This window comes from Rhinatrema bivittatum, chromosome 15, assembly GCF_901001135.1.
Source record: "Rhinatrema bivittatum chromosome 15, aRhiBiv1.1, whole genome shotgun sequence".
Lineage (NCBI taxonomy): Eukaryota > Metazoa > Chordata > Amphibia > Gymnophiona > Rhinatrematidae > Rhinatrema > Rhinatrema bivittatum.
The window spans coordinates 26,628,420-26,653,921 of NC_042629.1; the positions used below are offsets into that span (position 1 = coordinate 26,628,420).

The 25,502-nt window shown below is 42.5% G+C and overlaps 1 protein-coding gene across 1 annotated transcript in view; it reads left to right on the forward strand.

Annotated features, from left to right (window-relative positions):
- Window positions 1–13,211: 13,211 nt before the first annotated feature.
- PDXK (pyridoxal kinase) overlaps window positions 13,212–25,502 on the forward strand; it is a 178,660-nt gene continuing 166,369 nt past the window's right edge. Inside the window, exon 1 of the mRNA XM_029578220.1 lies at window positions 13,212–13,656. Coding sequence (XP_029434080.1) covers window positions 13,573–13,656 — 84 coding nt within the window. The 5' untranslated portion in view covers window positions 13,212–13,572. The remainder of the gene's footprint in view (window positions 13,657–25,502) is intronic.

Below are 25,502 nucleotides of genomic sequence, written 5' to 3' on the forward strand. Positions count from 1 at the left end.
TATATGACTATATGTGTTTGGTATTCAGAATTTATAACAAATGTATTTTTATCTGCAGTGGTTGTATTGACCGTACCAAGGTGTTTGCTAGGGTAAATCTTAGAAATAATGTGTAGGGCTGGTATAGCACAACATATCAAATTAATCATGATTTTATAATAAAATCAACTACAGCCAGAGCATCAGTAGGAAATACAAAGAAGGTGGAGATAAAACAGGAGCATTTAAGGATATATATTCTCTCCCCAGTTGTATTCAATTTTTGAATTGAATTTTCAATTGAATTTTTAACCTCGAAGTTCTGGAAGAACAGAAAGGTATAAACATAAATGGCATAATCTTAACAAATGCTAATGATTGACTACTGAAAAGAAACTGGTTTGGTTTTCCAAAAGAGGTGGCGGGAAAAAAATAAGGATAAAAAGATTAACATTCAAAACATGCAAAAGATCTCAAAAAGAAGAGCACAGGGAAGAATATTTGGTAAAACTGGAAGCAACAAGGAAAGCAGTCAGGATGGCAAAGGTGAAAGAAGAAAAAAGAATAGTTAGAATAGTAAAGGAAGATGAGTTTTTTCAAAGAAAAAAATGTGGTGGAATTGTAAGGCTGGAACAAAGAAAAAGAAGAATGTGTGCTGGATAACAAAAAACCCAGAAATGCTATACGAATTCTTTTGTTTGGCATTCACTGAAGAAGGAATTGGAGAAGGACCATCAAATGCTAGCGGGAGTGCATATGCTAGTGGGATAGATGCCTCACCTATTACAGAAGAAAATGTTTTGTGCAGAGCTAGCAAAAGTCATGAGGCCAGATGGGATACATCCTAGAGGGATGTCAGAGGTTCTAGAGGATCCACTAAAGGATCTATCAAATATATCTTTGGAGATGGGATTTGTTCTACAAGACTGGAAAAGGGTGGATGTTGTCCCTCTTCAGAAAAGTGATAAAGGAGAGGAGGTGGGAAATGACAGATCAGTAGTCTAACCGCTGGGGTAAAAAGAAATTAATGGAGGCTCTACTAAAGGAAAGAATAGTGACTCAGTGTAGGTCAAAATGCTCTCCAGAATTTAGGGGAGGGGCATAGGCACCTGGCAAAGCCCTTAGCATTTTCATAGGATTCTCAGTGCACAAGTAGGGACTTCGTCTCCCATCTGCTAGCAGAGGAGCACATCACCCACTGGTCTGCGTGCATCTGGCTACACGCTAGGAAGTACAGGCATTCAAACTCCACCTCAGCCTCCTGAAACTAAGAACAATATTCAGTGCCTTCAAGTCTTAAAAATAAAAATGGATTACGAAATCAATAATTCAAATTCAGAAAAGCCACCATAGGGGGAAACCAGAAAATGTAAAGAAACAATCAAGATATGGGATAGGGCCTTATCAAGAAACATTAATCTTTCTGCACTTTATCTCCCAGGCTCGGTGGCTGCAAGGATAATAGGACCTTGAGCCTCCCTCCCCCAGATCCGGCTTCCGCACACACAAATAAAAACTTATAGTAACATATTTTACATAAAAAGGACATTCAAAGTACAATCTTCTGAGGTAAAAATATCACAGCATATATATTATATTTACATGTACTGCTGTGGTGCCAGTCAGAACAAACAGTATGTTTACACATTGAATGGACTGAAGGAAAAGTACATTTTTATTTTTTTTTAACATATCTGATTTGTAAGTTAAGCATGTATGATTGGATCATCGAGCAAGCTCCATGTTTTCTTTCAAGAAACAATTATCCCCCTGAGGAAGTTATACAACATAGTGAAACGGGGTCTTTCATGTGAATTTGGGATTATTTGAGCATATTTTTTTCATACCAATAATAAGCTATAGGGCAATATTGAACATTTATATGTTGGATACTGCTCTAGCTTGCTTTTTATATTATATAAGTGATTTTTTTTTTTTAAGAGCACTTGATTATTTGATTAAAATTTATTAGGATTTTTTTTTTATGCCAGTAGTGATTAAATCTACTTGCTAAGCCTGGCAGTGTTTCATCTGGTTGCAAAGCATGGTGGCATTTACACAGCAAGATATTTGCTTAATGCAATGAGTTATGAACTGGGTTTTTCCATCCCTAATGTCATTAGTTATATGTTTATTTAGTCTAATTTATATACAGTTATGCACTATAATTTAGTGTTCTTTTCTTATTTTGGCATATCCTTTAAAACACTATTTTTCATAACATTTTTTGCCATGATGTTTGTTTTCTATATATACAGTATATAGACACACTAAGTTGTTACCTACTTAGTTGCCAGGAGGTGTTTCAGAATAGAACGTGGGCGTAATGCTGCAGATAGGAAGAGCTAGAGAAGAACAGTGCACACATACATCACTACAATGTATCTTACCAATAGGTGAAGACCCTCCATCCTACTATCCATCCTATCATTTGTCCACAGGGCCCTAAGCAGAGACCTCCAAAGGGGCTGAGTGCAAATTCTGTCATATCTGAGTGCTAGAGTTAGGTTACACTAAAATGCAATGCCTTTTATTAATAGGAGAGGGGTTATTGGGTAATGAAATAGTTAAGTCACAAAGTGACTGCTTATTTTTAGAGTGTGACTCATTTTTAGAATGTGACTCATATTTAAGATCTCCTGATGATATAGCTCACCTTTCTCACCAGCTCAGCAAAATCACTGCTTTCCTTAGCAGGAAGGCCAAGAATGGGTCTTATAAGAGAGTCCAAAGTTGAACCATGGTCAACTATTAAGATATTACCTTCTGTTTAAAAAAAAAAACCAAAAACAAAAAAACCTGTACATAGCAATAAATAAAAAGATGCAGCATTTTTTACAAAATATGGAAAGAGCAATTTTCAAAGTGCTTTAGCAGGAAAAATAATTTTAACCACATAAACTGAGTATCAGTAAATTGCCTTCCCTCAATGCAGCTAAAAGTCTTTAATTGTTCCTCTTCAATGCACATACTTTCAGCTACATTGACAACAGGTTTTTATAGGCCATGTTTAGGTTATGAGAGGAAATATACATGCATAGATGGCATTTTCAGATCTTCATCCATACCTTTTCAGCAAAAATCTATCTGCAGAAAAAGCAGGTACAAGTGACTGCACATATTCTGTACACAAAGTAAATTTTAAAGCAAAAGTACATATGTACTTTAATTTAAAAAACTGGTGCAAAGCCCATGGGTGAAAAATACTGTTTTCCAAATGTGGAAAGTTTAAAAATTGCCCCAACAACCAACAAGGACTGAATTACATAGTCGGGATAAACAGATAAGCATGGGTGTAGCTTGCTTATTACGGTGGTTAATACCCCTAACTAATCAAGCTTCATATTTCACTTAGATGCAGTTCCAACACTGCTCTCTACATTAATGGTGGGGGTGGAAGGGAAATAGAATAAAAAAGGTTACTAAGAGCCAAGAGAAACAGATAAGTATGAGAAAAATAAAAGTGCAAGAGCTTGCTGGGCAGACTGGATGGGCCGTTTGGTCTTCTGCCGTCATTTCTATGTTTCTATTTGACCTTCTATTGAAAAGTATCACATTCAATCAGCGTGTTTTCTGAGTTTAGGGAAGCCTGTCACTGAGCCAAGCAGCACCTTATGCAGTCTAGGGGGCAGGGCCAAGCATAGGAGTGGGTAATGCTTGCTGGCCACAGGGATGGGTCCACCTCCAATTATGTGGCCACAATCCAGTGGTCATGCAGAAGCTCCAGAGTGTGCCTGCCAGTACAACTATGACATGGAGCACACTGACACTGCATCCTGATAAGATGTGTGGTGTCTTCCCACTTCTGGTGCCCCAGATGGACCCCTGCTTTGCCTGTCACATCTGATGGCCCCAATTTTAGGCCACTGGCCAGCTGGCAAAGTTATCTGGATAAACTTATCTGGCTAACTTAGTTGGGATATTCAACAGCATAGGCATAGGCATGCTGCTGAATATACCTGGCTGTCTCCAAGTTAGTCGAATAAGTTTTTTCCGCTATCTTTAGGACTATTTCCATGCTGCTCTAAATTTAGCCAGCTCAATTAGCCATATCATTTTTAGAATCAGAGTTATCCAGCTAACTTAGCCAAATCACAGGCTCTACCTCAGATCACCTCTTAGATAGCCCAACATCTGACCAGGTAAGTGCCAAACTCAGCTGGGCAAACATAGTGAATATTGACCTCAGAATGAATGTTCATCTGATTTAAGAACATTGTGCTAATTTTCAAAACCATCTAATCGTTAAGCAATGGAGTTAGGTGCTGAGCTACTCAAATTCTGGGCAGTCCTAGGGCACGGTGAGGTCAGTGGAGGGACTTGGCTATCTCTGTGTGCAGGTATAGCTGGCTTAAATTTGGCTATAGTGAGACCCATGCAACCATCAATCCCCTCCTTCTGAGCCAGGTGGCCCAAGTGGCAATCCAACCTCCCACCCCCAGATTTGGCAATCTTCCTGCTGCCCCAGTCCAATCAGCATATCTGAGAACTTTTGATTTACAGTCACCTTGATATTTTCATCAATTACTGTGTGTGTTGGGGGGGGGGAGGACTTGAGGGGGCAGGCTGGGTGGTATGTGCACAAGCTTTCTTCTTTCATATACATAGTACACACTTGTATGCTTATTTTCATGCTCTCTCACATACATACATGTTCATTTTCACACACTCACTTTTTTCTCATTCTTTCCCCATACACAAACATATAACAACTCACATACACTCCCTCCTCCCACACTCACTCACTATCTCTTCCCACCTGGAACCCACCAGCAACGGCAACCTTCTCCTTAGGGCCCCTGTGGCCAATGGGATTCCTCCTTCTAGTCATCTCATGTCCTGTTTCTGCCATGGGCCAATATAACATCTCCTTCTTCCAACTATGTCAGGCCATTTCCTATTCCTAATCCTGCTGTGGGCCAATGGGACTCCTGTTTTAACTAGAGAATGCCAGGGCGGACTACCAAAGGCCGTGTGCTCTAGTCAACAGACCAAGGACTACTAATAACCGTGGTTCAGCAACCTGTGGAATATCATGTAAAAAATCAGGTATTCTAGTTCAACTGATTAAACCGAAATATCTTAGACATCAGAATTAAGAGAACAAAGGCTAGGAACAAGTCTCCTTTTCCAAAGCTGGAAATTAGAAAAACCACTTGGCCTGTGCATTAGGAAGTCCTAGTTTCTGGTATGCATAAAAAATACTTGAAGTCACTATCTTTAATAGGGGGGGAGACCAGACTGCTTCATTCTTTCAACCCTGCCTGGTTAGTTAAATTGCAGGAAAACCGTTTGCACTCAGTTGCAATAAACATATGGTTTATACTATTTTGTATTATGTTCTTGGGTATCCATCCCACCTGATCCCATGAAAGGACCCCCGTATGATCCTAGAATTTTTTCCCTGGGTTCTTAACATAACTGGTTGACATATTTGCATGATAGACATGTGAGACTTCATCAGAAATCTACATGTTTCTTTTCCATTGAATCTTTTTAGAGAAAATTTTAAATGACCTGGAAGGTTTGTCTTTTTTGTGAAAAAAAAAAAAAAGGAGGGGGATATAGATTCCATTTATTGGATTGAGGGATATTTTAGAAGGCCCCATTTAGATCTTTCAGAAAAAGAACTGCACTGCTTGTGCTGTTTCACTTGTCAGAAAAATATATGCCATTGTATTAGTGGCACACATCAATGTTACATTCAGGCCAGGGGGAATGTAGAAAGGTGGATCTATATACAGACAATAACCAACAAGGACTGAGTTACATAGTCTGGGTAAACAAAGGCATGGGTGTAGTTTGCTTATTGCAGCGGTTACTACCCCTAACTATGGTAGATATTCACTTGGATGCAGTCCCAGACTGCTCTCTATATTAATGGAGCGGGTGGAAGGGAAATAGAACCAAAAGGTTACTAAGAGCCAAGAGTAACAGAAGTATGAGAGAAATTAAAAAAAAAAAAAAAAAAGTGCATAGCTTGCTGGGCAGACTGGATGGGCGGTTTGGTCTTCTTCTGCCGTCATTTATATGTTTCTATGTATCCTAAACGTTTTCTCTTTTCTTTATGAGAAAGGGAAGGGTAAAGGTCCTGACCCTACCAGGGCTGAGATGTCTGGCATCCAGGAAACCCAACATCCATCCTATGGGATGCTCCAGCGTCTAGGCCCACTTTCCTGGAGAATCCCACATCTTGCCATATAGCAATGAGGGTCTCCAACTCTTGTATTAAATTGCTTTCCTCTCCCTCTCATTTCCTGTGTTTTGAGGAAGGAGGGAGAGGCTCAAGCGTGGAGATCATGTATCATGTACTGCATTTACCACAGTGCAGCAAGTAATCTCATGCATCTTATTTCCTTTTATTTATTTATTTATTTATAGAGTTTTATATACCATCGTTCAGTATTGCCATCACAACGGTTTACAATTTTGTCATTTGGTTAACATGGTTAGTGCTTTTTTATAGGCAGAGTGTTCAATTAGTGGGGTGGGGTAGCTCAAGTGATATATTTGGGGTGGTGTTAGATCTTTACTCTAGGTATATTCCTCCCGGGGGTGAGGGGGGATGGGGCTCTCTACTACTCCCAAAAAAGATGGCGACTCCAGTGACTGTAAAGTCTCCTGGGAGGGTATTGAATTTCCTTCTGATCCTTCTCCAGTGCAAGGAGTTGAGCCTCTCACTACTACTTTCACACTCTGAAGTTTCTCCAATGCCTTAGGGCAGGGGATCAAAGGGGTGACACATCAGATTGACTTATTCCTCCACTCCCTGGAGCTCCCATGGTTCTTCCAGGGTGGGAGGCCTTATGAGGCTGCATCTCTTTAATCTATATCATCCCGTTGCAAGTCTCATTCCTGTTTCCTTTTTTCTTTTGTGACTTGTCTTTTAGAGGAAGACTAAAGACGTTCCTCGGGGGCATTTTGCTGCGCCACTGGAGCAACAGCGGAACTAACCCTGGGGAGCTCAGATGTTCCAGGGCCCTTCTAGGTTCAGATGTCCCAGAGGCCACACCTTCAGTTGTTTCAGGCGACGGAGGCACGGCACCTTTCTAGGGCTTAAATGCCTTGGAAGCAGAGAAGGGCAAAGCAAGTGTTCTGGCCTCAGGACACCATCAACTGGTGCCCTGGCTGATGGCAATAATAACATCTAGCATTGCCAGCTGCATAATAATCACTCCTATAAGAACATAAGAACATGCCATACTGGGTCAGACCAAGGGTCCATCAAGCCCAGCATCCTGTTTCCAACAGTGGCCAATCCAGGTCATAAGTGTTACGCTTGGGCTCCGGTCAGGAGTCGTGAACACCACCCAGCAGGGTGGCTCCAGGTGGAGAGAGACAGGAAGCTAGAAACAGTGTCAGGTTCCAGGCTGGGTCAGGGCAGGCAGCAAGTATCAGAGTCTGGGTTCAGGCTGGGTCAGGGCAGGCGGCAAGTAGCAGTGTCTAAGTACAGGCTGGGTCAGGGCACAGTAAGCAGGGCAAGGCAGGTCAGAAGGCCCGTAGGCCACACACCATAAGCGGGGCAAGGCAGGTCAGAAGGCCCGTAGGCCACACACACACAGACAGAAGGCCCGTAGGCCACACACCGTAAGCAGAGCAGGCAGGTCAGAAGGCCCGTAGGCCACACATACACAGAAGGCCCGTAGGCCACACACCGTAGTCAGGGCAAGCAGGTCAGAAGGCCCGTAGGCCACACATACACAGAAGGCCCGTAGGCCACACACCGTAAGCAGAGCAGGCAGGTCAGAAGGCCCGTAGGCCACACATACACAGAAGGCCCGTAGGCCACACACCGTAGTCAGGGCAAGCAGGTCAGAAGGCCCGTAGGCCACACATACACAGAAGGCCCGTAGGCCACACACCGTAAGCAGAGCAGGCAGGTCAGAAGGCCCGTAGGCCAGGTAAGAAAAGCGAGGAAGAAGGCCCGAAGGCCGCGCAAGGCAAGGAAAGGCCCGAAGGCCGAGCAGGGAGCCCAGGAGAGCTCGATGCCGAAGCACCGAGGGAACTGTCAGGCAGGGTTATAAGGGCCAACCCAGAACATAGAGTGGACAGGGGAGATGGCCTGGGCCTGTCAGGAGAGCCAGCACTAGAGGGACCCCTGGTGGTGAGGCGGTTGCACTGCAGCCAAAACTGTAACAATAAGAATCTGGCAAGTACCCAAAAACTAAGTCTATTCCATGTAACCATTGCTAATGGCAGTGGCTATTCTCTAAGTGAACTTAATAGCAGGTAATGGACTTCTCCTCCAAAAACTTATCCAATCCTTTTTTAAACACAGCTATACTAACTGCACTAACCACATCCTCTGGCAACACATTCCAGAGTTTAATTGTGCGTTGAGTAAAAAATAACTTTCTCCGATTAGTTTTAAATGTGCCCCATGCTAACTTCATGGAGTGCCCCCTAGTCTTTCTACTATCCGAAAGAGTAAATAACCGATTCACATCTACCCATTCTAGACCTCTCATGATTTTAAACACCTCTATCATATCCCCCCTCAGTCGTCTCTTCTCCAAGCTGAAAAGTCCTAACCTCTTTAGTCTTTCCTCATAGGGGAGCTGTTCCATTCCCCTTATCATTTTGGTAGCCCTTCTCTGTACCTTCTCCATCGCAATTATATCTTTTTTGAGATGCGGGGACCAGAATTGTACACAGTATTCAAGGTGCGGTCTCACCATGGAGCGATACAGAGGCATTATGATATTTTCTGTTTTATTCACCATTTCCTTTCTAATAATTCCCAACATTCTGTTTGCTTTTTTGACTGCCGCAGCACACTGAACCGATGATTTCAATGTGTTATCCACTATGACACCTAGATCTCTTTCTTGGGTTGTAGCACCTAATATGGAACCCAACATTGTGTAATTATAGCATGGGTTATTTTTCCCTATATGCATCACCTTGCACTTATCCACATTAAATTTTATCTGCCATTTGGATGCCCAATTTTCCAGTCTCACAAGGTCTTCCTGCAATTTATCACAATCTGCTTGTGATTTAACTACTCTGAACAATTTTGTGTCATCTGCAAATTTGATTATCTCACTCATCGTATTTCTTTCCAGATCATATATAAATATATTGAAAAGTAAGGGTCCTAATACAGATCCCTGAGGCACTCCACTGCCCACTCCCTTCCACTGAGAAAATTGTCCATTTAATCCTACTCTCTGTTTCCTGTCTTTTAGCCAGTTTGCAATCCACGAAAGGACATCGCCACCTATCCCATGACTTTTTACTTTTCCTAGAAGCCTCTTATGAGGAACCTTGTCAAACGCCTTCTGAAAATCCAAGTACACTATATCTACCGGTTCACCTTTATCCACATGTTTATTAACTCCTTCAAAAAAGTGAAGCAGATTTGTGAGGCAAGACTTGCCCTGGGTAAAGCCATGCTGACTTTGTTCCATTAAACCATGTCTTTCTATATATTCTGTGATTTTGATGTTTAGAACACTTTCCACTATTTTTCCTGGCACTGAAGTCAGGCTAACCGGCCTGTAGTTTCCCAGATTGCCCCTGGAGCCCTTTCAATTCCTTTGATGGCGCTACCGTGCTTCCATTCACTCAGAAGACGATTATTCAACAAGTCCAGTCCTGGAATTGGATTTCTGAATAACAACGATTACGGGAAGTACCGTTCCACATTAATTTTTAGAAAAAATCTTTCAAAAAATGAAAAAATTCATAAATGAAATATATTTAATAATAAAGGACTTGGACCTATGATTAAACACAACCCGTAGCGGCAATACATAAAGCTAAATCTGCTTGTACGCCGCGGGTGTTATGATGGTCCTCTATTCAAAGTGAAATATTGCACATTGAAGAAGAATTGAAGTTTCACAATGTCTTGTAGTGAGATTTCAATTACCCCAATATTGACTGGGTAAATGTAACATCAAGACTTGCTAGAGACATAAACAACTGCTTCATAGAGCAATTGGTTCAGGAACCAACAAGAGAGGGAGCTATTTTAGACTTAATTCTTAGTGGAACGCCGGATTTGGGGAGAGAGGTAACTGTGGTGGGGCCATTTGGCAACAGTGATCATAATATGATCAAATTTAAACTAATAACTGGAAGGGGGACAATAAATAAATCTGCAGCTCTAACACTAAACTTTCAAAAGGGAAACTTTGATAAAATGAGGAAAATAGTTAGAAAAACTGAAAGGTACAGCTGCAAAGGTTAAAAGTGTTCAACAGGTATGGACATTGTTTAAAAATACAATCCTAGAGGCGCGGTCCATATGTATTCCATGCATTAAGAAAGGTGGAAGAAAGGAAAAACGATTACCGTCATGGTTAAAAGGTGAGGTGAAAGAGGCTATTTTAGCCAAAAAAAACCCTTAAAAAATTGGAAGAAGGATCCATCTGAAGAAAATAGGATAAAACATAAGCATTGTCAAGTTAAGTGTAAAACATTGATAAGACAGGCGAAGAGAGAATTTGAAATTAAGTTGGCCATAGAGGCAAAAACTCATAATAAAAACTTTAAAAAATATATCCAAAGCAAGAAACCTGTGAGGGAGTCAGTTGGACCATTAGATGAATGAGGGGTTAAAGGGGCTCTTAGGGAAGATAAGGCCATTGCAGAAAGACTAAATGAATTCTTTGCTTCCGTGTTTACTAATGAGGATGTTTGGGAGATACCAGTTCCGGAGATGGTTTTCAGGGGTGATGAGTCAGACAAACTGAACAAAATCACTGTGAACCTGGAAGATGTAGTAGGCCAGATTGACAAATTAAAGAGTAGCAAATCACCTGGCCAGGATGGTATGCATCCTAGGGTATTGAGGGAACTAAAAAATGAAATTTCTGATCTATTAGTTAAAATTTGTAACCTATCATTAAAATCATCCATTGTACCTGAAGACTGGAGGGTGGCCAATGTAACCCCAATATTTAAAAAAGGCTCCAGGGGTGATCCGGGTAACCATAGACCAGTGAGTCTGACTTCAGTGCTGGGAAAAATAGTAGAAACTATTCTCAAGATCAAAATCGTAGAGCATATAGAAAGACATGGTTTAATGGAACAGTCAACTTGGATTTACCCAATGGAAATCTTGCCTAACAAATCTGCTTCATTTTTTTGAAGGGGTTAATAAACATGTGGATAAAGGTGAAGCGGTAGATGTAGTGTATTTGGATTTTCAGAAGGCATTTGAAAGTCCCTCATGAGAAGCTTCTAAGAAAACTAAAAAGTCATGGGATAGGAGGCGATGTCCTTTCGTGAATTACAAACTGGTTAAAAGACAGAAAACAGAGAGTAGGATTAAATGGTCAATTTTCTCAGTTGAAAAGAGTAAACAGTGGAGGGCCTCAGGGATCTGTACTTGGACTGGTGCTTTTCACTATATATATATATATATATATATATATATATATATATATATATATATATAAATGATCTGGAAAGAATTACAATGAGTGAGGTAATCAAATTTGTGGATGATACAAAATTATGCAGAGTAGTTAAAACACAAGCGGATTGTGATACATTACAGGAGGACCTTGCAAGACTGGAAGATTGGGCATCCAAATGGCAGATGAAATTTAATGTGGAGAAGTGCAAGGTGTTGCATATAGGGAAAAATAACCCTTGCTGTAGTTACACATTACATATTAGGAGCTACCACCCAGGAAAAAGATCTAAGCTTCATAGTGGATAATAGTTTATTAGTGTCTGCTCAGTGTGCTGCAGCAGTCAAAAAAACTAACAGAATGTTAGGAATTATTAGGAAGGGAATAGTTAATAAAACGGAAAATGTCATAATGCTTCTATATCGCTCCATGGTGAGACCACACCTTGAATACTGTGTACAATTCTGGTCGCCGCATCTCAAAAAAGATGTAGTTGCGATGGAGAAGGTACAGAGAAGGGCAAACAAAATGATAAAGGGGATGGAACAGCTCCCCTATGAGGAAAGGCTTAAGAGGTTAGGGCTGTTCAGCTTGGAGAAGAGCCGGCTGAGGGGGGCTATGATAGAGGTCTTTAAGATCATGAGAGGTCTTGAACGAGTAGATGTGAATCGGTTATTTACACTTTCGAATAATAGATTAGGGGGCATTCTATGAAGTTAGCAAGTAGCACATTTAAGACTAATTGGAGAAAATTCTTTTTCACTCAATGCACAATAAAGCTCTGGAATTTGTTGCCAGAGGATGTGGTTAGTACAGTTAGTGTTGCTGGGTTCAAAAAAGTTTTGGATGAGTTCTTGGAGAAGTCCATTAACTGCTATTAATCAAGTTTACTTAGGGAATAGCCACTGCTATTAATTGCATCAGTAGCATGGGATCTTCTTAGTGTTTGGGTAATTTCCAGGTTCTTGTGGCCTGGTTTGGCCTCTGTTGGAAACAGGATGCTGGGCTTGATGGACCCTTGGTCTGACCCAGCATGGCAGTTTCTTATGTTCTTAACTTTGTGTAAAGTTATTTATCCATATCCTCAGCCAATTACCCAAGGATTTTCAAAGCAAATTTATGCATGCAAGTTCCCTTTGAAAATACTTGGTAAAGACTGCATAAACAATGTACACAAAGTTATTACAGCTTATCAGGCTGTAATAAAATTACCCTCCCTGTATGCAAGTTAATAATATTGGCTCCCTTTTGAGCACCGTGCACTCTGCATATCATTATCGTATTGAGTAGCACGTTAACTGCAATTTTAGCATACGTACTACAATATTTTAGTATGGATTTTAGTGCCAGCCCCTATGTCAGTGTGCGTCTGTCTCACTCAGTGAACTGTAGATAGCTGTCAGTCTGTGATTGTCTCTGTGTTTGTATCAATAGGTTAGTCAAGCAGCCTGCGTTTTTGTCTCAGTCCAGTAAAGCAGGATCTAGGAACAATCTATCTATGCTACAGTTTGGGGTCTCGGTTTATGAGGGTCCTCTAAACACAAAAATATTACTAAATTTCAGTTTTTAATTTGTTGTAATGCTATAGGGCCTCTTAAAGTTGACATAGTTTAGGGTCTTAGTCTGGCCATGTTTGAGTCTGTCAGTCAATAGGTGTCTGATAATTTGAAAGTCAATGAGTGTCTGTCAGTTTTCGAGTCACTGTGTCTGTCTGGCAGTTCCTGTGTCTCTCAGTGCTTCTGTTAGACAATGATTATTATTATTATTATTAGGGTCAGTTTGTGAGCGTATTAATCCGTGATTGGGAGCCTGTTTCTGGATCCGTGATTTTCCTCATCAGGCAGTCTCTGGGCAGCTTTCCAATATTTGCGGGATGTCCCTGGGTTCTCTGTCAGCGGGCGCCGCAGCCCCGGTGTCCTTCGCTTTCTCGCGCTGGCCGGGCCGAGGGTCCCTGCCTGTTCGTTAGGTGGCTGCGGCGGTGCCTGCATCGCTTCCTGTTCCGCTCCTTGGACTCCTCCTCCTCCTCCTCCCGCTACTTCCCGGGGTCGGGGCTCAGTGCATCTTCAGCCTGTACCTGCTGGCTGGGCTCCGGCTCCTTGTCTCCCCGTTAGGAAGCCCCCTTGCTCGGGTTTCTTGCCTCGGCTCCGGCCTCTCTGCACTCCCGGACTCCTCCTGCCTGGGGTAGCTGCCTTCGGCACAGCTCGCTGACCTCCCTTGGGCCGGTATGGAGGAGTGCCGGGTGCTGTCCATTCAGAGCCACGTTGTGCGCGGCTATGTGGGAAATAAAGCAGCCGCCTTCCCCTTGCAGGTAAGACCTGGCCAAGGGGAAATAGTGGGCGATAGTCGGAGTGACAGGGAGAGATGGGCTGTGCAAGGGCAGACGTTGGATTGACGGGGGCGGGGAGGGAAGGATAGAGATTGGGATGACAGGGCGAGGGCAGATGGTCCAAGGAGGGCAGAGGGTGGGGTGATAGGGTAAGGGAGCCCGGGGGGGGGGGGGGGAGTGACAGGTTAAGGGAGGATGGATCATGATGGTCATTAAGGAGTGGAAGTTGATGTGACAGAAATTCAGGAGGTCAGAGGTTTGCCTGACCGTGGAAGGACAATGGTAAGAGATGATCCTCTCTCAGCATGTAACCTCTTCCTCTGTCCTCCACCTAAACAGCTTCCACCTTTGTGCTGCCCCCTCCAAACAATCTCTTCTCCCTCATTCTTTCTCATTCCATCACCCCAACCTCTGCCATCCCGATCTCACCCACCCCTACTACCTTACCCCATTCTCCTTCACCCTGCCATCCTAATCTCTTCTGTCCCATCCATCTCCCCTATTCACCTTGTGACCCATCCCTTGCTTTCCCCCAATCCCTTTGGAAACAGGGCACAGAGAGGAGAATATTTGAGTGAATGACTTGGGGGGGGGGGGGGGGCAAGGGGTTGGGAAGGAAAGAGTCACATGGTGATTAGATGGAGAGAATGTTCTACTGCAGGGTGGTCAGCTTTGGTCCTCGTGAGCCACAAAAAGGTCAAGTTTTCAGGATATCCACAATGAATGCATGAGAGACATTTGCATGCAGTGTCTCCATTGTATGCAAATCTATCCGTGCATATTTATTGTGCATATCTTGAAAACCTGGCCTGTTGCTGGCTTTTGAGGATCAGAATTGGCCACCCCTGCTCTTGTGAATAATTGAGGGAGGTTGGGGTTATGAGAGAGGGGTGATTGAGAGTGATCAAGGGAGAGGAATGAGGCAGTTTGAGGTGTCTATGCAGAGGAAAATGTGACATTTGGATGGTGGAATTGAGAAAAAGGGTGGGGGAGTTAGGGTAATGGGATTGGGAGTAGGAATAGAGGAGATTGGGATGATGGAGAAAGGAGGTTAATTCTTGCTAGGTTCAGGAAGTGGAGAAATGGTCATGGTATGAAAGATGATCTGGTACCAAGGGAGAAGTTTCCTGTCCTCATCTCTCTGACTGTGCCAGCATGTTTCTAGCAGGAGTGTGGGGACAGCACCTGTCTTTACATTGTGTCTTACTGCATGTAGTGTAGTGGTATATTCTAATGCTACTGAGTTTCATGGAGAATTAGGCTAATGGCTTTATTGGGAACCCTGGAATTTAGTTTTGGACATGTGAAAAGTGATTAATTTCTAGGGGTAAACTCCTCTATAGAGGGCATGTACTGCCAGTGACTGGCCTTTGTTGAGATGGTTGGTTGTTGACTTTAATTGATTATTATTATTATTATTATTTATTATTTTAAACACAACAATACCAAACATTCCAGGTGTATACATTTGTGATACAGGAGCACTTCTAAGGGATTAACACCTGATGGTTCTAGTTATGCTCGCTCTTTGAATGAAACAACATTCCATTTTGTTTATAATCCTTGTTTAATCTTGGAAAGAATGCTAGCACTAGGCCCAGAGGAAACAAAGTGCAATGTGCACTCCACTAGAGTAAAGTTGAAACAGATTAGAGTTGAATTTATTAATACTGGTACCTCTCCTTTCCTTGTTTCAGCTGTTATGTCTCCCTCAGAGTGGGCATATTTTATATTTATGAAGTAGTATATTGTAATCCATACCCAAAAAAGCATTTGAAAGGTTGACATGTCTTAATAATTTTATGAGGCAAGTGTTAGAGGCCTCAGATTGCCAGTGAAAAACTGCCTCATGTAACAAAGGCTTCAGCTGTTGCTGCCCTCTCAATATAATCATCAGTCCTAATCCATAAATTTTAAATTATTTTTAGAGGTTTGTTTTTTTTTAAGATTTTCAAATGCTTTTAAAGCAAAAAAGTACTTCCCTCTAATTGTATTCATGCCCAATGTGATATCACGTTTCGTGGAACCTCACCACTTCAGGGGCTGATATCTTCTCTCACAGTTGAAAAGCTGCCAAACATTTCATCCTCAGCCATCGCCTCCATGTTCATTATGCTGCATTAACAGTGGGATTATTTTAAAACACATACCATCCTGATTGCCATAACCATCCTTGAGGCATCTGTTACCAGTTCAATCTGTGATTTAGCAAGTTGTTTCTTTCAGTTTGCTAGGTCCAGGGCCAGACTCAGATACAAGGCTTTGGTAAACTGTCTAATTTGGATCAAAACTTAGAAGTCTTGCAAATATTCAACACCAATGTGGTGAAGGATAATATTGCTATGCATTGCAAAATGGAAAGATCGGCCAACCAGGCAAAGCACATCAACCTGAGATTCCTCAGTTTATTTGTTCATTTTATATATTAAACACATGCTAGGCAAAGTATGGAATAAAACATAAAATGATTTACAAATAATTAAAACACAGCATGAATAAAATAAATATCAAAATAAACACACAAGGGACTAAAAATTTCAAAACATAGTATTTCCTAGCGTGTAGCTAGATGGACTCAGACTAGTAAGTACCATAAGCCTCTCGAACCAAAAGGGCCTTCAAAGATTTCTGAAATATGGTAATATCTTCCTCTGTCTTCCTCCACCCACAAGGCATCAGGCAGGGCATTCCATGGTGTTGGACTGACAAAAAAGAAGGCCCGCAGTCTAGTTTCCATCACATGAACAGATTCCCCTGAAGGTAAAATTAATCTCCCATTATAGTTCCTAAGGAGATCTTGAAGTGAGACCTTGCATAAATACTCATTACGCCAGAGGAGACATTTTCCCCCCAATCACCAGGATTTACTATCTTCCTATGAAGAAACTCACTGTCAGGGGAGGAAGTGGAAGGAGAGCTGTCAGTGGACAGTTTTAAACCTCACTTAGGCTCTTGAGATATCTGTGGAGGATGCTTCCGAATGTAGAACACCTCCTACCAGAATGGGATTTGATACATAAGGTTTTTTAGGAGTAGAGATGAGCTGTTTCTGAGTGATACCATTTGGGTAATCTCAGATCTGTCAGGAAACATTAACTTAGATAAAACAATTTCTGGCATTGCACCAGGACATTTTACTGCCATGTTTAAAAAGGGAGCTCAGCCAATCTTGGAGCTCATTTTCCCATTTCTGAAACATTTTTGATTGGCTAGAAGTTTTTTCCCAGCAAATTTTTTTTTTTTTTTTTAAATGACAGTAGCTCTGTGACTGTTTATTATGTAACTTGTATAGGACACTGACTCTCCCTTCGTTCAGATACGACAGTGGGTTACAGACTTTATGGTTTCCTTGTATACCTTTTTTCAATCTGTTTTTCTGAATTATAATTGTTACCTTCCAATTCATGTTATTAGGTGGGGTTACCAAATCCTATTGCAACATTAGACCAGTGAGGAGACTAATATAGCTGCAGTAGTAAGAATAGTTCATGTTTGTCTATATATTGGCATGTTCATCCTTATTTATAGCTTTCATTAAGATTTTTACTTCTTTTCCATGGATAATATGTTTGCTGACATGTTTCACTTTTGTGCCCCTGATGCAGATACATCGAAACACTGAGTCAGTGTCAATTATTGACGCATGATTCAATAAGTCACTCACACTTGACAATGTGCATTCAGTGTCTTGTAATATATGATGGTCATTTAATATTTATATAAGAAACTAAGAATTCATAGATGGTCAGCGAGATCAAAAGTGAAAATTTATTTTTGGATATTAACACTTTTTTCACTTTCTGGCTTTGGGCAAAAAGATTAACATTCTAAAGGTATAAGGGCTTTCTAACTATCTGGAAAGACTGAGGAAAATAAGGTACAGGAAAAAATCACTAATGCAGTAAAACAAGGTGATGGCTTATTTTAGGTATGTTTGCGACAGGAGGAATATGCGGACAGTGAAAAAGTAGAAATACAGAAAAAATACTTTTGTTAAGTATTTGCTGAACCTAGTGGATGGTGGCAGAAAACACTCCAGATCAAAGACAGTTTTTGTTGTTGTCTTCTGTACTCTACCATCTTGTGTAGATGAGCATCCAAGATCTCCTATTCAGTTCACACTATACATCCCTCCCGTCCCATGTCTAATGTCAAGAAGGGGCTGGAGAAGTACCACACACAAAACATATAGTAGAGATGTGGATGACCCTATTTACAGAATAGAGGGTTTGTATGGACCTCTCAGAACTGGAAGTGGACAAGGCAGAGTGTGACCAGATGCATTATTTTGATGGTGAATGCTGATCTTTGAGTTTCAAAAGCTGGTCTAGTTTTCAGAATTTCTACTGTAAATATTCATGTAATATATTTGCATATATTTGACACAAGTACCTGGTTCATTTGGTTAGTTTGGCTTTCATAAAAAGCAGACCTGTTTTTGGTTCTCAAGCAGTTGCTTTTGCCATCAATGTTCAGGTTATTAAAGGAGCTTAGAGAAGTTCTTTCAGTTCCACTCACAATTCGGTTTAGTGGCTAGAAAACTGGGTATCCTCATAGATTCAAAACTCTTTATGTCCAATAATATAGCTGCAACTGTGAAAAAATCTTTTTTAAAATTACAAATGCTAAAGAAACTCAAACCACTGCTATTTGAATCTGACTTCAGATCAGTAGTCCAAGCATTGATATTATCTGGCCTCGATTACTGCAACTCACTGTATCCAGGACTCCCGGCCATGACCATCCATCCTCTTCAACTCATTCAGAATTCTGCTACTCGCCTACTATACAGTATACCTCGCAAAGATCATATCACACCAACACTGCAAGTTCTGCACTGGCTCCCAATCTCATACCGTGTTAAATACAAAATCCTCACCATAATGCACAATTTAATTTACAACCCCTCATCAATCTGGCTATGCTCAATGCTAAGACTCTATAAACCAGCTCGCCAACTACATTCAATGGATAAATGCATACTTGAAATACCCACAATAAGGACAGCAAGATTAGACCTGACCCGCAAGCGTGTGTTTTCAGTCGCCGGTCCGGTTTTATTACCGGAAGACATCACATAGCCTGCTATCTTAATGTCCTCCTAGAAACTTTGACTGGCACACTGAGCATGCCCAGCATGCCACAATCCATGTGACCACGTGGGGTCCATCTTCAGTTTCTCTTTTTCCGCGGTGCTATCGTCTTTCAGATGTGGCGCTTGCGCTGTTTTTTTCTGGAAAACTTCCACGTTCGAGTTCTTCTCTTTTTTTTGTGCCAGGTTCCTCGATGTTGTCCCAGCTTTAGTTGGGGATGTTACGGTGAGTTTCATGTTCCCTGCGGTCAATCCCCAATGGTGCCATCCTCCAGTGTTCGCCGATCATCGACTGCTTGTCGGTTGTTTCTTGATATGGCATTGTCAGGCTTTCGCCAATGCGCCTTGTGCCCTCGGACGATGTCCATTACAGACCCCCATGAGATCTGTGTCCTGTGCCTGGGGGAATCGCACAACACGGGGGGGGGGGGGGGGTGCAACCTCTGTGCCCAGATGGACCCTCAAGGGCTGCTGCATGCACTTAGACAAGAAGGACAAGCTGTTCGGTCCCAGGCAGTCCGGTCCTTCGATCTCTGCATTGGGGTCGTCGACGCCTCTGGGAAGGAGGGTCCGGTGGCTGTCGGGGCCATGCTGTCTTCTCAACCACTGGGTCTCCAGGTTGAAGTGGGCGCTGGGAACCAGCCTACATTTCTTTCCTCCTTTTCCAGGTCCGGATCATCACCATCTCCCTCTGTGCCGGGGAAAGACTGGGCCAAGCACTATCATCAGTCTCCGTCTTCACACGAGACCAAACTCGGGAAGGCACCAGCACCGGCAGAGATGCCCCCGAAATGGCCTCTGGCCTCGGAGGCATTACCTTCCATCGAGGCTGGGGGCCTGAGGTGGTCCCCACCGATACCAGTGCTGGACATTGGTCTCTCTCGGGGCTTCGAGGGAGACCAGATAGCGCCGCCTCCTCCTCCAGCTGTCCGCTCTTTGGCAGCATTCGAGGAGAAGTTGAAACGGAGAGTATGGTTGGCGGTCAGCCGAGCCCTACATGGTATCGAGCCCCAGCCCCATGGGACCACCATCGATGCTGGCACCAATGCTTCAGCACATAGATGTGCTCCTCAGTGCCCTGCTGATGCAACCACTGCTGGTACCCTAGGCCTACAGTGCCCCAGGGGGCACCAATGCGGCCTCTGAAAGATACCATTCCCATCATTGATTCTTCAAACAAGGGAGGACTGTCTGGTCCAGTGCTGCCTCTTCCGAGGCCGACTCTGTGGCTGGCATTGCTTGAGCCCCTGCCGGGTCCATCAAAGCCCTCTGAGCTTCCAGCACCCTTAGTGCCCTGCGCCAAGAGCGTAGTGAGTGTTCCCCCACTGGTGTCCCTGGGCAATATCAGTGAGTAGGATGCCCCTTTTGACCCATGGGGAGAGGATATCTCCGAGTCGTCTTCTGTTGACTCCGAGGACCTGCCTTCTGAAATGTCTCCTCCGGAGGAGGTGTAAGTCCCCTCCTGAGGGTTTGATGTTTGCTGGCTATTGTGCGGGCCATGGCTGAATCCGTCCCCTTCCAGCTCCTGACTGAAGTGACTCTGGACACAGGAGTCCTCCAGTTTGTGGATGCAGCTAAGGAAATGGTGGCTGTCTCAGTCTATGACATCTTCAGGGAATTGTTTGTCCGGCTCTGGGAGCACTCCATCTCGGTAACTCCTGTGAGCAGGAAGACCGACGCAGTGTATTTAGTTCAGCCTACCACGGGGTTTGAGCATTGCCAGCTACTGCACCAGTCCGTGGTGGTGGAGTCTGCCCTATGGAAGGCAAAGCGTTCTTGTGCCCATGTCTCGGCTCCCCCGGGCTGAGAGCACAGGGCTCTAGACGCCCTGGGGAGGAAAGTCTTCTGGGGTTTCATGCTGGCGGCCTGCATTGCCTGCTACTAGTTGTATATGGGCTAGCATTCCAGGAACCTCCAGAAGCAGGTTCATGATCTGGTAGAGTATCTGCCTCGGCAACTGCAGGTGGACTTCTTGAAGGTATTGGTAGCCAGTGCAGATTTTTTAGAACGGGAGAGATGTGGTCTTTTCTTTTGGTGTTTGTCATGATTCTGGCTGCCGCGTTTTAAAGCATCTGAAGAGGTTTGATGGAGGCGGAGGGGAGACCTAGCAAAATGGAGTTGCAGTAGTCTACTTTGGAGAATAATACGACTTGGAGGACAGTTCTGAAGTCTTGAAAGTGAAGGAGAGGTTTAATTCTTTTTAGTACCTGCAGTTTAAAGAAGTTCTTGGTTGTGTGGTTGATGAATGTTTTTAAATTCAAACGGTTGTCGATTAATACTCCCAGATCTCTTGCTTGGGTGACAAAGGTGTTAGATGGTGGTGACCTTTGTGGGGTGTTACTGTCGTCAGGGGAGATGAGAAGGAGTTCAGTTTTTGCTGAATTTAGTATCAGGTTTAGATTAGCGAGAGGAGGTTAATCTCTCTGAGGCAATTTTCCCAGTGCTCGAGTGTTTTTTTAATGGATTCTGTAATGGGGAGCAAGATTTGCACGTCGTCGGCGTATAGGAAGTGTTTTAGTTTAAGGTTGGTTAGCAGCTGGCACAGGGGAAGGAGGTATATGTTGAAGAGCGTGGGGGACAAGGAGGAACCCTGAGGAACTCCTAGTGAAGAATTGATGCGAGGGGATTCTTTATTGTTGATTCTGACTTTGTAGCCTCTGTTGCTAAGGAATGTTTTGAACCATGTAAAGGCAGTTCCTGTTGTTCCAATGTCAGATAGTCGGTTGAAGAGGATGGAGTGGTTTACGGTGTTGAAAGCCACCGAGAGGTCAAGGAGAATAAGTAAAAAGGATTGTCCTTTGTCCAAACCCATGATGAGGTGGTCTGTCAGAGAGATGAGTAGGGTTTCGATGCTTAATGCCTTGCGGAACCTGTATTGGGTAGGGTGCAGTATTTTGTGATCTTCGAGATAATCTGAAAGTTGTGAGTTGACTAATTTTTCCATAATTTTGGCTACAAAAGGAAGATTGGAGATAAGGCGGAAATTATTGGGATCCATTGGATCCAAGTTCGGTTTCTTTAGGAGAGGTTTAAGAGAGGCAAGTTTTAGGGCGTTTGGGAAGATTCCTTGTGATAATGAACAGTTTATGATATCAGCCAAGGGTCTTGTTGTCTTTCCACAAGATACCTGTCTGAACTTAGCCCTCTAAAATCCTCAGAACTGGCACTAGGAAAGCATTTTTCAGGTCTTATCTTCCAGAGAAGCACTGGTTCCTCAATTCCAGTACTGATTCCTGCTTCTATAGCTTCTGAGGTAATAAAGGAGCTTGCACCCATAGAAGGTGTCTTAGCTCTCCTTCCAAATGAACAGTCACCTGGGGTTCCTGTATTCCAAGAATCTTTGTTTATATATGAATCTCTTGAACAGGATATTTCTGTGACTTCGGCTTCTCCGGTTACAGATCCCACACTAGTGAATTTAGTGGCCACTGTTTGTACAACTCCAGCTCAAGTCCCTGTATCAGCGAATGTAGTGCCAGCTGTCTGTAAAGCTTCAGTTTGAGTTTCTGTGTCCATGAATCTAGCACCAACTATCCATGCAGCCCTGGCTCTGAAGCATTCAACACCAGCCATCACTGCAGACCTGGCTCAGAAGAATCCAGCTAATCCTGTGCTAGCAGTCTTCACATTTCTGGTTCCAGAAAATGCTACTCTAGTTCTAAAGTTTTCAGATTCCACACCGGAGAGTCTGGCTCTGGTCACCTCGACTCCTACTCTTCTACAGTTGTCCCAGAGACTGCAATTCCTCCTGACTGTGCTTCAGCTGCCCCAAAGATTGCAACTATCCCTGGTCCTGCACCAGCTCCAGACCGCAGGCCAGGCCCTGTTCCAGATTCCAGCCTGGCAGAATCTGTACCCATGCTTGCTCTAGATTTTACCTATCCAGGTTAAGTCTGGAACCCCAGAGGTCTATAGGGGTGTCCAGAGGCTTCACATTGAGGGGTGGGGAGGGTGCATTCTGTCGGAACCAACAGGATTTGAATTTGTGGCCCCTGGGTTGTAGGCAGTTCAGCTACAGAGGCTGTTGGCTCACTAGGTAATAATGGCATATTTACCTGTATACTAGAGAGAGCTGGCCACGTCTCTGTAGCATTCTTATTAGACCAGCACTGTGTGTGCCCTAAAACTCCCAGTAGGCACACAGTACTGGTCCAACAAATCTCTTGTCATCCACCCCATGGAAGCTGTGCTCATCTGGCCTCTGATTCCTGAGCGTGTTCCTGTTTTGCTATCCAGTTCCAGTGATCCTGCTCTACACCTCTCCTGTCTCCTGACCAGCCACTGGGCTCCACTATTGTACCTTGGGCCTCTGCTGGCTGGAGTGGCTCCTGATAACTGAGTTCTGAGAGCCCTGACACAGTGTCAAGTTGGCATAATGCCTGACTTATTATTTTTTTTTTTTTTATAACTTCTTATTTAACCAAACCAGTGTAGCACATATAAAGAAATCTCATAATATATTATTAGTACATAAGAAGGAAAAAAAGTTCCCCAGACCATATAACCATGTTTCCCTCCAAAGTTACATGAAATGATAAAACGTTCATTACATATACATTGTAAGCAAGTAGTTTACCACCTTAAACTGATGGATCATAGAAAATGGGCCGCATATTTTATCATACGAATTAGATTTATTTTTTTAGCAAGAATGTAAGCGTTTTTAAGTTTGCCTATACCATGTCTGACATTCTTTGTCCTGCATGGTATGTAACATCAGTTGCATGTCCATCCTTTTGATTGATTGATGTGTTGCATTTGATCTGTAAGATTTCATTTCCACTCTTTTTAGTAGCTTCTCTGAGATTTTTCTGTGTATTATCAATGGAAAGTTTTTGAATGGAATTTGGCTGTGAAGGCCATTGCAAAAAAAAAAAACCCAAACAAAAACCCCATATACTTTTTGCAAAAAATTCCATTTATTTTTACTATATAGAAAGCACTCTAATCGTTAGTTGTATTCTGCTGGACCTGCTGCATTTCTGCTGAAGAAGACCTTGAAGAGAAGGACCACCTAAGGCTGAGAAGTGTACATATGGGAGTTCTTTTTTTCCCCTAATATTTTTATTGAAGTGAAATACAATTTTGGAAATATACAAATCCATTGAACAATTGAGACAACAGTAATGTGGCAAGTTATTGTACACTACACATTAATATCACTTCAGTTTTTAGTTGGTCCCCTTCTTTCAAGATGCATACCATATTCATACATACACTCAAAAGATTATTCTAAATAAAAACATACAGAAAATCCTCTAATTTCCCCCTCTTTCTACCAATATGGATTTGCGCTCTTGAAGGTCTTTCTTTTGCAAGAGCTCAGTTGAAACGTGTCAATCCATTTCCAAGTTCCAAAATCTGAACACAGGTAGTTTGTCATTGTGCCAAAAATTTAAAGTGACTTTCTTTGCCAGTGTGAGCAAAACACATACAAATTTCTTTCCACCAATAGGAAGCATTACAGATCTTTCAAACAAATATAAGTATAGCATTTTAGTATTCCAGTCAATAGAGCTTCCAAATAACTTTTCTAAAAGAGTTGCCAAAAACTGCAAGCATGCAACATGCTTGCAGTTTATGGCATTTCATGAACATGTGACATGGAGTGCCCCAGTGGGCATAGATCAGAGGACCACAGCTACATTTTGGCTCCTAGTACACGTGTCAGATGTATGTGGTGTGAAATTTTGAACTGTAGCTTTCTCAGATTTGCTGACAAGAGATATCCATATAAAGCTGTGAAAGCTGAGCTAATAGCAGATTCTTCCATCATGAGGCTCAGATCTATCCCTCTCTGAGAGGCCAGCTTACCTAACTGGGGAAAAAGAAGTTGCTTTTTAATAAGTGAGATCCAAATTTCAATCTTATTAAATTTAGGAATAGTGTCAAGAAAAGTCTCTTCATCTTTTGAAAAAGTAATACTTTTTAATGTCCCGCTTGGCAGCATTCATACAATAATGCCTAGCCTGAAGGTAAGCAAAAAAAATGATCATTTGGGAGTGACCACATTTCTTGTACCTGTTGAAAAAGTACAGACAACCTAAGTCTGGATGGATGAAGAGACCCAGGCAATATAAACCCTTCTGTCTAATTTTGAAATATTACGTTTCCAGCTCTAATGGGAAATTCTGGGTTGCCCACAAAAAAAATAAGAATGGGGAAAGATTACAAGCTCTTTCTGAAGAGCTTCTTCACCATTTCCAAGCTTTCCTGAAAGCAGATAGCCAAAAAACCCCAGAGCATGGAGGGGATGGTCTCCAGTTAGTAAGGTGTAGCAGGTTAATGGGATGATAGGGCCACACCATTTTTTTAAGCAGCCCTTCTGCATCAAACTTATATTCAAGAATGGGCATCTCTGCAGCATAAACTATCAAATAGGCCACATTGTTTAGTCAAAGGTCAGGCAGATCAAGCCCCCCATGCGCCTTGCCCTTGCTCAAAGGGTCAAAATTTGTTTTCTGGCGTGCTTATTACACCAAACATAAGCAGTTCATGGATCTAAATGACCGGACTTTAGTTCCTGTTATCCAAATAGGAAGCATTTGCAATTGATTATAGTATTTTGGGAAGAATTACATCTTTACTACTGCGCATCTACCCATAATAGACAGTTGGTAGGACTTAATTTATTAAGCAGAGTTTTTAGGCTGTTCATTACATTTTTTTTTCTCTCATATTTATTGGAGAAGAACAGTCAACACGTACAGCACATATGAGGAACAGTAAAAAATAT